General features: G+C 34.4%; 1 protein-coding gene across 1 annotated transcript in view; it reads left to right on the forward strand.

Moving 5' to 3' along the window:
- CTNNA3 (catenin alpha 3) overlaps positions 1–16,182 on the forward strand; it is a 1,725,716-nt gene that overhangs the window by 476,098 nt on the left and 1,233,436 nt on the right. Inside the window, exon 6 of the mRNA XM_057737480.1 lies at positions 2,310–2,573. Within this exon, the coding sequence (XP_057593463.1) occupies positions 2,310–2,573 (264 nt within the window). The remainder of the gene's footprint in view (positions 1–2,309; positions 2,574–16,182) is intronic.

Here is a 16,182-nt window from a genome sequence, read left to right on the forward strand (position 1 = left end):
GTTAATCTCCCCCAAAGCCTGCATGAAGTAGCAGACAGCCTTTATTTTCAAGAAGGAAGGAGCTAAAAATACCGTAGTGCTGCCATTTATTAACCTTAGGCAACATTATCCGAAGGTAGCAGAGCCTTGTGACTAAATCATGGGATTTGCAATCAGAAGACTTAGTTTACACCTCAGTTTTTTTTTTTTTATCAGCCTTTTAATCTCCTTAGACTAAATACTTGTTTAGTTAAAATGGGGCTAATAACACTAGCCTACTGTCTCAAAGGGTATTGTGATGATCAGTGAGATACTAGCCAGAAGCATTTTATAAACTGTAAGTCATTGTATAGCACAAATCCTCATCCTTGTATAGTAGCAAATAAGAGAAATCCTTTCCATGCAGGAAAGAGTATAACATAGCTGTTGGGATCATGGCTTAGCAGTCACACTGACTTGGGTTACAAAGCAAGAAATGCCACCATTTAGCTTTGTCAGTTGGTTCAGGAATTTAGTCTCTCTAGACATTAGTTTTCTCATCTTTAAAAAGGGGAATAATATGTATCATGAGTTTTTATAAGGATTACATGAGATATTGTATGTGGAATGCATGTTGTTGTTAAGTTATTGAGTTAATTTTCTTTAAACTAAACTTTTTATTTAAATTAATAATTTTAGATTTCTAGATACTTTGCAAAGATGGTACAGAAATTTCCCATCTACTTTTCTCCTGACTTCCCCCATTGTTAAAGTCTTACATTTGCCACAGTGAACAAATATTGATATGTTACTATTAACTGAACTCTGGGCTGTTTGGGGAATTCATAGGTTTTTTCCATTAATGTCTTTTTTCTGTTCCAGAATCTGATCCAGGTTTTTTCTTTTCTTTTTTTTTTAAGTTGTGATATTATTGTGTCAAACACTTTTTTCTCCCAGGGGTTAGGAAAAATAATTTATTAGGAATATATTAGAGAGACAATTAAAATTCTTTTATTTGTGGACCATTTAAAAAAATCTTTTAAATTTGTTAAATATCACCTCTGTTTTTTTAAATTATTTTTATATTTTTTTTATTTTATACATCCTTATTGGAGTATAATTGCTTTACAATGTTGTGTTAGTTTCTGTCGTACAACATAGTGATCCAGGCTTCTGTGTTGCATTTAGTTGTCATATCTCCCCAGTTTCCTCTGGTCTGTGACAGTTTATTAGTCAGTCTCTTTGTTTTTCGTGATCTTAACAGTCTTGAGGAATACTGTCCAGGTATCATGTAGGATTTTCCCCAATCCGGTTTGCTTGTTGTTTTTCTTATGGTTAGACTGAGATTGTGGGCTTTTGGAGAGAATTCCAGACTGGTGAAGTGCTCATCTTGTCGCAACATATCAAGGAGCACCTGATATCCATGTGACATCACCGATGGTGTTAACATTCATCTCTCGGTTAGGTAGTATTTGCCAGGGTTTTTCACTGTATATTGAGCTAGTTTTAATCAGCTATCACTGATATGGGACTTTCTCTTTCCTCCCCTCCCACTGTTTGAAATGCTTTTCATTTATATTTATTGCAAATGTCATCTCTGAGGAAATATCTTCTCTGACCACTCAAGCTAGATCAGCTTCTCTTCTCAAGTTAGTCATTGTTGTGTTTTCTCGATAGCATTTTTCATTACTGTATTGTGTATTTGTTTTACCTAGTTTATTGTTTGTCTTTAGGCCCCTTCCCCCTCAAACAAGAACATAAGCTTCAGAAGAACAAGGTCCTTGTAGGATTGTTCACTTCTGTGCACTTGACATCTAAGCACAAGGGTTCACATATACTAAACGCTCAATAACTATTTCTTTGAATAAATGTCGAAGAAAGAAAAATCCAGGATTAACTTATTAGCAAGTATTTCTGAAAAAACTGGAAGATAGCTGAATGTTGAGAGGTTTAATTTAGTATTCTTAACTTACTTCGTTTAGTTTTAATGAAAAGGTTAAATGCAAACATTATCATCTATGCAAATAGGTAATCAGCATTCTTGTAATTCAAGCTTTCTTATAATTCACTTAATAATGTAAATGCCGAAGTATGTTTCTGACTTAAAAGTATATGAGTTACTCAGTTATTACATATCTGTACCATTGTGACCTTCAGTTGCTAATTGGCTCAGTTTTTCCTATTGTAGAACTTTTAACAGAATCAGGAGTGTAGAAATAATTTATGCCCTTTATTTTAACTTATAGTTATGAATTCCTGGTGTCTATTATCTTTTCATTTATATTGGAAGAAAAATGGAGCTTCTTAATATAAATCTTTCTTTCATAACCTCTCTTTATTTCTCTCCTCAGGACCTAAAATCTCCAAATCAGAGGGATGAAATTGCTGGTGCCCGGGCCTCATTGAAGGAGAACTCTCCCATATTGCATTCAATTTGTTCAGCTTGTTTGGAACATTCTGATGTTGCTTCCCTCAAAGCCAGCAAAGACACAGTTTGTGAAGAAATTCAGAATGCCCTCAAAGTAATTTCAAATGCATCACAAGGCATCCAGAATGTGTTAGCTCCATCAGAACCTCAGGCGGCCACCCTGGGAAGTGCCCTTGACGAACTTGAGGTAAATTGAGAGAAAATTAAAATATGATTTGATGTATCAATATGAAAATAAATGGATGTGTGTATTCAGATCCTTGGGTTGGAGTTCAGAGTATAAGGAAATAAAAATCCAGTTACCTAATCAGTCTCTATCATTGTCTGTGTTTTCCAATGAATTGATTAGCAGGACAATATTCTATTGGTAGACTTCTGATTGCTTTATATCTCTGCCAAGGAAGTCAATGCATTTAAATTGGGATTGTTAATTAGATTGAAATGATGACTTTATTTTACAGAGGTCAATTTATGAAATGTAGGATTTATTCATTCCAAAAATACTTATCATTGGCACTGTTCTTTATGCTTGGAATATAATTGAGCACTGACCTCATGAACTCCTCACATTTTAGTTCGGACTAGGGTGGCTAGAGAATACTAAGGCTAAATTTTGTAAGTAGAGCCAACTGGATTTGATAGAATGGTTGTGGGGTGTGAGAGAAAGGGAAGAGTCATGGCTGGTGTTGCAAGTTAGATCCTCTAGAAGCACCCACTGGACAGAGTTTGGGATCCAGGGTGTTATTAGGAATTAACATGTGTGAATGAAGAGGAAGGGAGCAGGACTGAGCAGAGGAAGAAGTCCACTTGTGAGCTAGACAGACAAAGCCAGAGCAATGAGCAGGGAGCTCTGTAGAGAGTGTTAAACTCAAGAAATAGCCAGGCCTCTTTCAGTAACTGCAAGCAGGTCACCCTACTCTGGGAAGGGTCTTACCTCTAGGCATGGGGAGTCCTCAGCAGCTGAGTCCTCTGCAGCCTCTGCAGCTGAGGCAGACCCTGAAAGAACTGATAGCTGGGGGGCCATCTGCTGGCCTCACTCTCCACAGCTAGGCAGCAAGTCCTACCTGGAAGGGGGATATGGCCGGTACACCTCTGTGTCCACCACAGATGATTACAAGGTTTTGTTGTTGTTGTTATTGTTGTTTGTTTGTTTTTTGGCTTGAGCAACTGGATGGATGAAGTATTTATCAGCTATGATGGGGAAGACTATGGGTGAAGCCAGTTTTAAGAGGAAGATCAGCAACTCAGTTTTCAACATGTTGAGCTGATAGATTTGTCAGACATTCCTGTAAGACCACTGGTTATCCAAGTCAGATATGTACTTGCTTAATGGAAGACAACATGGTGTAATGCTTAAAGATAGGGTTTCAGGAGCCCAGATACCTGGGTTCCTGTCCCAGCTGTGGCAGTTACTCCCCACGTGACCTTAGGAAAGCTGTTTTATTTAACTCTTAGTTTTTTCACCTATAAATTGAGGATAATAATAGGACCTATATCTCAGTGTTCTCTGAATCAGTGAATTAATAATACATGTAAAAGTGCTCGTAGCAGTAACTGGCACATAGAAGTGCTCAGCAAATCTTAGCTTTAATTGTTAGTTGTAGAGGTGACTGTTTGGAAGCAGATTCTTCCCTAATCAAGAAATCAGCACAATTAAATTACTAAAGTTTTACTGATAACTTAAAAAAATAAACTCATAGCCTATAATTCCTATATTGTTCTTAATATTATGACTTTCCCAATAAGCTTATTAGATATCTAATTCATTTACATTTAGAATAACCTTTCCATGTGCTTTTCCTTTAGTTACATGTCTTAAACAGGTATCTTAATTTCTAATCTAACATTATTAAATTTCTAATTATTGTCATCAATGAAAAAATCTGTTAAAATCCTAATTAATAGCATTTATGTTAAAATTTTAGGACCTATTTGTCTAAATAAGGTAGAAAATTAGTGGTGATTCTTTAATAACAACCATCATCTAAATGTTTGTCCTGTGTAATGAATACTCAGTAAACTTGTCTAGTAAATGAGTGTTTTGTCTTCATAATAAGATTGAAAACACCTTGTGGGCAAGATTATGTTTCTAACTGATTTTATACCATTGGTACTAGCAGAACATTAGGTCCTCCATACATTAATATGTAACATTTCTTGATAGCTAACATAACATAGCATTATCACTTAATTGTTATAATATCCATATAAGGTAAGTGTTTTTTGTTTGTTTGTTTTACCGAAAATAAAACTGAGACATGTGAGTTTTTTAAATTGCTCAAATCAGAAGGCTAGTGAGTGCTGGTAACCAGGATCTGAATCTAGTTTGTCTGACTCCAGAAGATATTTCTAACTTCTGTATTATACTGAATTCTCACAGGTAGAGTTTAATGTGCTTAATCAAAATTCAAAAAAATTTACTCTACAATTCTTAGTTTGTTGGAACCATCAGATAAATTGTAAATGTAACCCAGTCCAAAAGATGGCATAACTTTTTAGTGAAAAGTTTTTGGGTACCTGGGTTATTTGAGTAGAAATAGTCTGTATATGGGGAGTGACTAGTATTGTGAGGTGAAATTTGTAAGAGTGGACAGATAAGATTGTGTATCACATTTTTCATAGTACTAAACAGAATTGTACAAGTTATGCTTGCATAAGATGCCCAGTCTATCCCAGACATTTTTTTCTATATTCTTAGGATTATAGAAGAAGATAGAAGATTTTGAAGTTGTCTTCCTTCAGGGACTTCTCTTTTCTCACTTTAGTTGAAACTGGTTGCTACAGGCAAGAAATTGTAGTGGTTGGAGAGGAGGAGAAAGTGTGTCTGTGTGTGTATGGGTGTAGCTTTGATGGGAGTGGGCATAGGCATAGTGATAGAGTCTTCCCTTTTGTAAGATAAGTGGCTGACTTCCTTCTTCTTATCAAGGCCGAAAGGAATTTCAAAGATATTACCCAGAAATCCCAATACTGTCTCAACAACCTTTGAAATTCAGTTCCAGTCAAAGTAGGGATAGAAAGCTGGTACAAAATGCCTGAATTTTATATACATCTTATATCCAAGTTACAAATAGCTTCTGAGGCTGTCTGAACTAGATAAAGCAGAATTTATTGAGCATTTAGCCTTTTAAAATGATTTTGTAAATTAAATGGTAGCACTTTTCTTTATTTACAGGAAGCTGTATTGGTAAAGGATCCAAAATAACCTTTGCTCTGTCTTGCTTCTGCAAATATAATACTATGAAATAAATTGACATAGTAAATACTCTGTTGGGAGTAAGTCTCATTAAATGTTTATAGAGTAGAAATGTATGAGAGAGCTTACTCAACAACCACGAAGCTGAAGCTTTGTTAAATCTTTCATTCTGGTCCATGGCTGATTGTGGAAATGAAACCTGAGATTTATTGTTGGAGAAAATAGAAGTTGAATTAGAACACTGCATAGGCTAAATCGATTGATTTATTGGAAAAACTAATGTGAATTATAGAGTGTTCTTTCTGCATTTGTGACTGAATGAGAGTTGAGAGGTGTCCAGTTGTAGATTAACAGAATTTTGAAAATATTTTAAGTGAGAAACTTTGCCAGTGAAAATTGTTTTGAAACTCCAAGTCTACTAAGGTATATTTGCTCTTGTGTGGAAGGAAAATACAGCTTTTATAATCATAGTCCACAGAATTATCTAGATCCTCTTGTGATAAAGATGATAATAACAAAGGAGCTTTGTAGTATGCTGTCATTTTCAAAGAGCTGTCATGTTTATATTCTTCTTTTTGTATATTCATTTATGTGTCATCATTCATATGTTCCTTTATTCAGTGTTGTATCCCCAACACCTAGAACAATGCTCTATACATAGTAAATGCCAGGTAAATATCAATGAATGAATGAAGGAAGGAAAGAATGAGTATAGGACTGGTGCCTGTTGTTTTGTAGTATTGGAGTGAAGAGCATTTTCCCCTCACCCCTGTTTTTTTCTCCTTTCTCCAATTTGTAGTGTACATGCTTGGGGTATGTGTTCTACTTTACCTAACTTTTAACTGGGATGTAAATTTATAGTTAGGGAAACCACAAGGAAAATATCTGAGTGATATGCTGCTCAGATTCCTTTCTGTGATAATGGAGCACAAAAAGAAAAAAAAAAGTCTTTTCTCAGTAGCTATCTAGCCTTCGATTAGGTTGCCTATAACAGCCAAGCTATGCTGCTTTTTACTGAGTAATAATTTTGAGGTATGTAGTCCTTATATTCTTATGTTTTTACCTGAAGGAGAAAACAGGACCTCTATTAATCAAATTAGCATTTAGTAGCTAAAGAAAAATAGGCATCAGTGATATCGGAAAGCAATTTAATATGAAAAGATGGTTTGGTTTTTAGAAATATAGTGAACTAGAAGAACTAAAATAAGGGATAAAATATTTTTAACTACATGACTAATCTCATAGGTGAATTAGGGAAATTTGTTGAGGCCAGCCAGGTTAAAGAGCACAAATCCAAAATAGGAAGCCAGGACCAGCATTGTGCTAGGCGATATGGGGAATTTCTTTTTCATTATTGCCTGTAGCTTGGATTTTGGAAGACCACGAACTGAGGACAAAAGACAAAACTTCTGGGCTGGACAGTCACATGAGCCCCTTACATGAATCTGAGAACACTTTTATTTGACCATCTCATTGGATAAACAAGAAAAACACTAGCCTCTATAGCAGGAGATAGTAGGATAACTTGGGTGGCTTAACTTGGCCCTGGGTGGCTCAGAAAAAAATATAAAACATCTTGGAAAATTTCTAACTCTAAGTCTGTTCTTATTTGGACTTTGGGTCAAAAGTCATATTATCTGTGTAGCCTCTAAAACTTCAGCTGAAAATTTAAAATTGTCTGGTCTTGGCAATATCTTCAAGTAACTGCCAGAAGTAAACTCAAATTCTCTCTGCACCGTACACTCAATCCACAAAAAATTCTCATACAAGTCCAAGGAAAATAAGTTTTCACAAGACACACAAATAAGCAAGCCACCATGAATGAAATTTTGTAAAAAGAGCAAGCTGCAGAATCAGATCTGCAAATACTGCAGATTTTGAAACTGTAAGATACTAAATGTAAATTAGTATGCTTAATATATATTATTTCCTCATTTACTCAGTATAGTATGAGGAATATGATTAAAGAACAGAAGACTACCAAAACTGACCAGGCAAAACTATCTAAAATGAAAAATTCATTAGTTAGGCAAAACAGGAGATTAGATAGCAAATTAATGATCTGAAAGATGTATTTGAGGAAGTTACTTGCAATGCACCACAGAGACACAAAATAAGATATTTTTTAAAAAGCAGTTAAGGTACATGGAGGATAGTGTGACAGGTTCTAAAATATTCTGATATAAGATACAAAAGAAGACAAGCATAAAAAAATTAAGAATTTCCTAGAACTAATGGACGATAACAATCTCCATAGCTAAAAAAATCCAGTAATTCACAAGCAAGGTATATAGAAAGAAATCCACATTTGCAATTGTAATGAAACTGAAGAACAACAAAGACAGAATATTTTAAAAAGAAAATAGGGATAGCTTTATTCTTAGCAAGATGGCAGAATAGGAAGCTCCTGACTCTTCCCACCACCCATAACACACTGAATAAACAACTACATATGTATCAACCAACCCTGAGAGAAATCCAGAAACTAGCTGAGCGATTCCTGCATGTTGGTTAACTAAGAAAATGCCCACCTCAAAACAGTAAGGAAAAACTGAGACACACTCTTTCCATAAACTCCATTCTTAACACAGCATCATACAGTTGAGAAGGATCCCCCATCTCCCAGCGTCTCCTTGAGGAGAAAGGTTTTGGCATAGATCTAACACTCCAACTTTTATGGCTGCTACCAAAGGGACTGTCTACTGGCTTGCCTATCTTTGGCAGTTGACAGGGCCCAATATTTGCTAGTCCCTTGGGACCGTAAAGAACAAAGAGGTAGTTTTCAAGCAATTGCTGCAGTTCTTTCCCCTGGCTCAGTTCAGAATGAGAAGGCAATAAAGCCCAGCTTCCAAATTCTTCTTGGAAGGGGTTAGAATGCACATTTACATACTAACTTTTCCAGTTGCTGACCAGGGTCTGGCTTCTAACTCAGCTGTTTTTGAGAGCTGTTGGTACAGGCAATCAACAGTCTCCTAGGTGTTTGAACCTGTGTGGGCATGTCCCATGGCTTTTCCTCTGGGTTGCTCCAATGAAATAACCAAGTTACCATCTTCTTGGAAGGAGTTGGACTACACATCTAGTACACTAGACTTTTCCGACTACTGCCTGAAGATCTAGCTTTTCACTTGCCTGCCTCTGGGAGCTGATGGAGCCATGCATTCTCTAGTTTCCTGGGGTCTACACAGAATGAAGTGGCAGTTTTGAATGAGTGGAGCCTCTTCCAACAATTCCTTTTCCCGGCTTGCTCCAGCAATAAAGCCCAGCTACCAGTTTCTCCCTGGAAAGGGTTATACTGTACATCTAGCATCCCAACTTTTCCAGTTACAATAGCAAAAATGTTTGAGAAGTATCCGGAATAGCTGGATGGACTGATTATTGGGGTTCATCACCTACTTGAGACCAGTCTCTCAATTGAGAGAGGTGGCTATTTTGTCTAATGTACAGAACAACAGAAAGAGAGTCAAGAAGAAAACAGGGAGATGTCTTCCAAATAAAAGAACAAACTAACCTCCAGAAATGGACTCTAATGAAATAGAGATATGTGATTTACCCAACAGATAATTCAAAATAGTGACCAGGAAGGTATTCATTGAGGTCAGGATAGCAATTTACGAACAAAGTAAGAATTTTAACAGACAAAATGTTAAAAAAAGTTAATCATAGAGCTGAATAATACAACTGAATGAAAAAAAAATCAATAGATGGAGTTTAGTGCAGACTAGATCAAACAGAAGGAAGGAAGGATCAAAGGCAAATCATTGGAAATCATACAGTCAGAGGAGCAAAAAAAAAAAAAAAAAAGGAATCACAAAGAGTGAAGTTATCTTAATAAACTTATGCCTATATATCATCATGTAGATATGTATGCTTTATGGGTGTTCCAGAAGAAGAGAAGAGAAAGGAACAGAAAGCTCATTTAAAGAAATAATGTTTGGAAATTTTCCAAGCCAAGGAATAAAATAGACATCCATATCCAGAAAGTCTAAAAAAAAAAAAACCAAAAACCAAAAAACAAAAAAAAGAACCCAGAGAGACTCATACCAAGACACATTATCATCAAATTGTCAAACTTAATGAAAAAAAGAAATTTGAAAGCAGCAAGAGAAAAATGACTTGTTGCATACAAGGGGGCCCTCCTTTCCCCCATAAGGTTATCAATGTATTTTTCAGCAGAAACTATGCAGGCCAGAAGGGAATGTGATGATATATTCAAAGTGCTGAAAGAAAAAAATCTGTTGACCAAAGTTTGGCAAATGTGTCCTTCAAAAATGAAAGGAAGGTAAAGACTGTCTTAGATAATCAAAAGCTGAAGACGTCCATCACCAGTATTCCTACCTTACAAGAAATGCTAAAGGGAGTTAAGCTGAGATGACAGAACACTAAACAACAATATGAGAGGATAAAAAGTATGGAACTCATTGGAAAAGTGATCACTATAGGCAAAACAGAATATTACTATAATGGTGGTTAAATCAATTTAATTCTTGTATCAAAGTTAAAAAACAAAATGTTAAAAATGACTATAAATTATGTTAATGGATACATGATATAAAAATATGTACATTATAACATCAATTGCATGTAATGTGATAGTGGAGTAGAAGTGTAGAATTTTTGTGTGCAATCAAAATTAAGTTCTTATCAGTTTAAAATAGACTATTTTAACTATAAGATGTGTTATGTAAACCATATGGTAATCAAAAAGTAAAAAACTGTAGTAGATTCATGAAAGATAAAAAGAAAGGAATTAAAACATACCACTCCAAAAAAAAAAAAAAATCTTCCAATCACAAAGGAAGATAGCAAAAGAGGAAGAAAGGAAGAAAGTACAAAACAATCAGAAAACAATAAACTGGCAATAGTAAGAGCTTACTTGTCAATAATTACTCTAAATGTAAATGGATTAATTCTCCAATCAAAAGACATAGAGTGGCTGAATAGATTTAAAAAAGATATCTGACTGTAAGCTATCTATAAGAAATTCACTTTGGATTCAAGAACACATATAGGCTGAAAGTGAAAGAATTGAAAAAAGATGTTCCATATCAATGTTAACCAGAATAAAACAGGAGGAGCTATACTTATACCAGAAAAACTAGAGTTAGGTCAAAAGCTTTCTCTAGAGACAAAGAGGGTCATTATATGATGATAAAAGGGTCAATTCAAAAAAGGATATATAAAAATTATAAATATGTTTGCACCCAACATCAGAGTACCTGAATATATAAAGCAAATATTCACAAATTTGAAAGGAGAAATTGACAGCAAAACAATAACAGTAGGAGGCTTCAATACCCTACTTATAATAATAATTAGTACATTCTGAGAGAGGAAAACAGTGAAGAAACAGTGGACTTGAACAGCAGTATAGACCAAATGAACCCAATACACATGTACAGCACTTTCACCCAACAGCAAAAGAATGCTATACACAAAATGTCTTAATAAATATGCAAAACAGTCTTTAAAAATTTTTTTTTAATTTTAATTTTTGGCTGCATTGGGTCTTCATTGCTGCATGTGGGCTTTCTCTAGTTGTGGTGAGTGGGGGCTACTCTTCGCTGTGGTATGAAAGCTTCTCATTGCAGTGGTTTCTCTTGTTGTGGAGCATGGGCTTTAGGTGTGGGCCACAGTAGTTGCGGCACACGCACCCTAGAGCATGTAGGCTTCAGTAGTTGTGGCATGTGGGCTCAGTAGTTGTGGTTCACAAGCTCAGTAATTGTGGCTCACGGGCTCCAAAGTGCAGGCTTAATAGTTGTGGTGCATGGGCTTAGTTGATCCACAGCATGTGGGATCTTCCCGGACCAAGGATAGAACCTGTGTCCCCTGCATTGGCAGGCAGATTCTTAACCACTGCACCATTAGGGAAGTCCCAAAAAACAGTCTTAATAAGTATAAGAAGGTAGAAATCCAAGTGTCTTTTCCAACTTCAATAGTATGAAACTAGAAATCAATAATAGCAAGAAAAAGGAAAACTCACAATATGTGAAAACTAAACAACACACTCTTTTTGAACAACCATTGGATCAAAGAGGAAATCAAAAGGAAATTTTAGAAAGTGTCTGTGAAAAATGAAAATAAAAAAATTAAATTCCAAAACTTATGGACTACAGCAAAAGCAGTACTAAGAGGGAAGTTCATAGTGATAAATGCCTACATTAAGAAAAAAGAAAGATCTCAAATAAACAAACCAACTTTACACCTCAAGAAGCTATAAAAAGAAAAACAAACTGCCCAAAATTAGCCAAATGAAGAAAATAACAAATATCAGAACAGAAATAAATGAAGCACAGACCAGAAAAACAATAGGAAAAAAGTCAATGAAACTGGAAGAAGATCAAAGAAACTAAGAAAAGAGAAACAAAATTTACAAATCTTTAGCTAGACTAAGGAAAAGAGAAGACTCAAATAAAATCAAAGAAATGAAACAGGAAACATTACAACTGATAATGCAGAAATAATAAGAATCATAAGAAACTACTATGAACAATTATATGCCAACAAATTAGAGAACCTAGAAGAAATGGATAAATATCCAGAAGTTTACAACCTCTGAAGATTGAGTCAGGAATAGAAAATTTCAACAGACCAATAACAAATAAGAAGATTGAAGCAGTAATCAAAAACGTCTAAACTAAGAAACGTCCATCACCAGGTGGCTTCACAGATACATTTGTACCAATTATTCTTAGTCTTCCCCCAAATAGAACACTTTTTGGAAGAAAGAATATTTACCAACTCATTTTGTGAGGCCAGCATCACATCAGCCTGATACCAAAGCAGACAACAATACTACAAGAAAAGCAACGGTAAGCCAATGTCTCTAATGAACATAGATGCAAAAGTCTTCAATAAAATATTATCAAACTGAGTTCAGTAGTACATTAAAAGGATTATATACCATAACCAAGGGAGATTTTATCCCTGGAATACAAGGATGGTGCTGCATATACAAATCAATTAATGTGATGACCACATTAACAGAATGAAAGATAAAAACCACATGATCATGTCAACGGATGTAGAAAAGGTATTTGACAAAGTTCAACATCCATTTATGATTAAAAAAAAAAACTCTCAACAAAATTAGGTAGAGAAGGAACTCACCTCAACACAGGAAATCCCATATTTGAAAAGCCCACAACTAACATCATAATCAATGGGGGAAAAATGGAAACTTTCCCTCTAATTTCTGGTATAAAGTAAGGATGCCTACTCCTGCCACTTCTTTTCAACATAGTACTGGTAGTCTTAGCAAGAATAATGAGACAATAAAAATGTAAATGCATCCAAACTGGAAAGGAAGAAGTAAAATTATATCTGTTTGCAGATGACATGATCATATATGTAGAAAACCATAAAGAATTAACAACAAAATCCTGTTAGAAACAATAAATGACTTTAGTAAAATTGCAGGATACAAAATCAGCATACAGAAAGCAGTTGCATTTCTATGCATTAATAACAAACTATCCAAAGAAAGAAATTAAGAAAACAATCCAATTTACAATAGCAACAAAAATTTGAAAACTTATGATTAAACTTAACCAAAGAGATAAAAAACTTGTACATTCTAAACTATGAAACATTGATGAAGGCAATTAAAGAAGACAGAAATTGGTAGACTTCCTGTGTGCATGGTTTAGAATGCTCGATATGTTAAAATATCTATACTACGCAAACTGATCTACAGATTCAGTACAAACCTTATGGAAATTCCAATGGCATTCTTTACATAAATAGAAAAGGAATCCTAAAATTCATATAGAACCACAAAGACTCCAAATAGTCCAACCAATCTTCAGAAAGAACAAAGCTGGAGGCAGCACATTTCCTGTCTCAAAATATATTATAGAGCTACAGTAATTAAAACAGTATGATACCTGCATAAAAACAGATATATAGACAAATGTAAGAGAACACAGAGCCCAGAAATAAATTCAAACATTTGCAGTCTGCTAATCTTTAATGGGGTATTAAGAATACACAGTAGAGTAAAATAGTCTCTTCAATAAATGGTGTTGAGAAAAGTGAATATCCACATGCAGACATGAGTAATATCTGATAATTGATTTCTCAAATATAGATGCTGTAAGACAGTGGAATTGTCCTCCTTTTAATTCTGAGAGAACATAACTGTTAACCTGGAATTCAGTACACAGTGCAACTATCTTCCAAGAACAAAGATAAATTAAAGATGTTTTTATACAACCCCAAACTTGTATAGTTTAATCAACAATTTTACTGAAGAAATTGCTGAAGGAAAAGAAAAGAAATGTGCAAATGCAAGAATTTGTAAGAAAAATTAATGGCAAATAGATGGGTTTACTACTGCTTAAATATTAATTGTTATAAAGGATTAATAACTATGTATACATTGTGTGATTAAAAATACAGAATTAATGTTCCTGAAAATAACAGCATATAATTAAGGAAGAGTGGAATAAGAGTTAAATCTTCTATGATCTTGGTATTTTGGAGAGGAGAAAGATAAAGGTATTGATTTACTTTAGGCATTAATTTAAATAAGCATGTCAAAACATCTAAAGTAACTACTAAAAAATATATAGCAATAGACTGTAATTTGAAAACATGGAGAAGAGAAATATGGGTTGAGAAAATAAGAAACTCAGTCAACCCAAAAGAAGAAACAAATGGAAGGGAAAAAAACAGAAACAAAAAGGGGACAAATAGATAATAGAAAACATAGTGGTAAAATTAATTCAAATAGTTCTGTAACCATAATAAATGTACAAGAATATCTAAACTCTTAAAAGCACAAATACTAAGAGCTTAGAATAAAAAACAAACTCCAGCTATATGCTGTTAATAAGAAGCTCACCTAAAACATAAAAACAAGGGAAGACTGAAAGTCAAAAGGATGAAGAAAAATACATCCAACGGATCCTGACTGAAGAAAGCTGGTGTAGCTATATTCATATTAGTCAAAATAAATTGCTAATGATGATTACTACCTAACAATAAAACATTAAATTCAAAAGGAGGTTGTAACACATACTTTTCAAGGGCACATAGAAAATTAACAAATATTGACCACTTACTAAGCCAATGGTTTTCAAAGAACTAGCATCTTATAGGCCATCTAGAAATATATTTAGATAAATAAATGAAATTACCCCACTGTTTGGAATCATTTTTGAAAAGCACATCTATGTTACTCTCCCATCAAAGAATAAATTATAATTGAAAGTAAAAGTAGTTATATCTGAGAAATAATGAAAATAAACAGTAAAATTTGAGGAGTACAGCTAATTAATAATAGCTAACAAATAGCTAATTAAAGGGAAATTTATCGCCAAAATACTTACCTTAAAAAAGAAGAAAAGCTGCTGAGAACTATAAAACGTTGCTAAAGGAAACAGAAGATGACTCAAAGAAATGGAAAGATATCCCATGCTTTTGGATTGGAAAAATAAATATTGTTGAAATGGCCATAGTATCCCAAACAATCTACAGATGTGATCCCTATGAAATTACCCATGACATTTTTCACAGAACTGTAACAAATAATCCCAGAATTTATATGGAACAACAAAAGATCCAGAATTGCCAAAGCAATCTTGAGGAAAAAGAACAAAGCTAGAGGCATAACCCTCCCAGGCTTCAGACAATACTACAAAGCTACAGTAATCAAGATAGCATAGTACTGGCACAAAAACAGACATATGGATCAATGGAACAGAAGACAGAGCTTAGAAATAAACCCACACACCTATGGTCAATTAATCTTCAACAAAGGAAGCAAGAATATACAATGGAGAAAAGACAGTCTCTTCAGCAAGTGATGTGGGAAAGCTGGACAACTGTATGTAAATCAATGAAATTAGAATACTCCCTAACACCATACACAAAAATAAACTCAAAATGGCTTAAAGACTTAAATATATGACATGACACCATAAAATTCCTAGAAGAGAACTTAGGCAAAAAATTCTCTGACATAAATCATACCAGCATTTTCTTGGGTCAATCCCTAAGGCAAAAGAAATAAAAACAAAAATAAATGGAACGACATCAAACTTAAAAGCTGTTGCACAGCAAAGGAAACCATAAACAGAACAAAAAGACAACCTATGGACTTGGAGCAAATACTCCAAATGATGTTACTGACAAGGGCTTAATTTCCAGAATATGCAAACAGCTCATACAACAATATTTTTTAAAAAAATAACCCAATCAAAAATGGACAGAAGATTTAATAGACATTTCTCCAAAGAAGACATGCAGATAGTCAACAGCACATGAAAAGATGCTTGAAGCTAATTATTAGAGAAATGCAAGTTAAAACTACAATGAGATATCTCATGCTGGTCAAAATGGACATCATCAAAAAGTCTACAAATAATTAAAAGCTGGAGAGGGTGTGGAGAAAAGGGAACACTCCTACACTGTTGGTGGGAATGTAAATTGGTATAACCACCATGGAGAATAGTATGGAGGTTTCTTAAAAAACAAAAATAGAACTACCATATGGTCCAGCAGTCCCACTTCTAGGCATATATCCAGAAAAACCATAATTCAAAAAAGTACATGCACCCTAATGTTCATTGAAGCACTATTTACAATAGCCAAGACATGGAAG

The sequence above is a fragment of the Hippopotamus amphibius genome, chromosome 5, assembly GCF_030028045.1.
Source record: "Hippopotamus amphibius kiboko isolate mHipAmp2 chromosome 5, mHipAmp2.hap2, whole genome shotgun sequence".
In the NCBI taxonomy this organism is placed as follows: Eukaryota; Metazoa; Chordata; class Mammalia; order Artiodactyla; family Hippopotamidae; genus Hippopotamus; species Hippopotamus amphibius.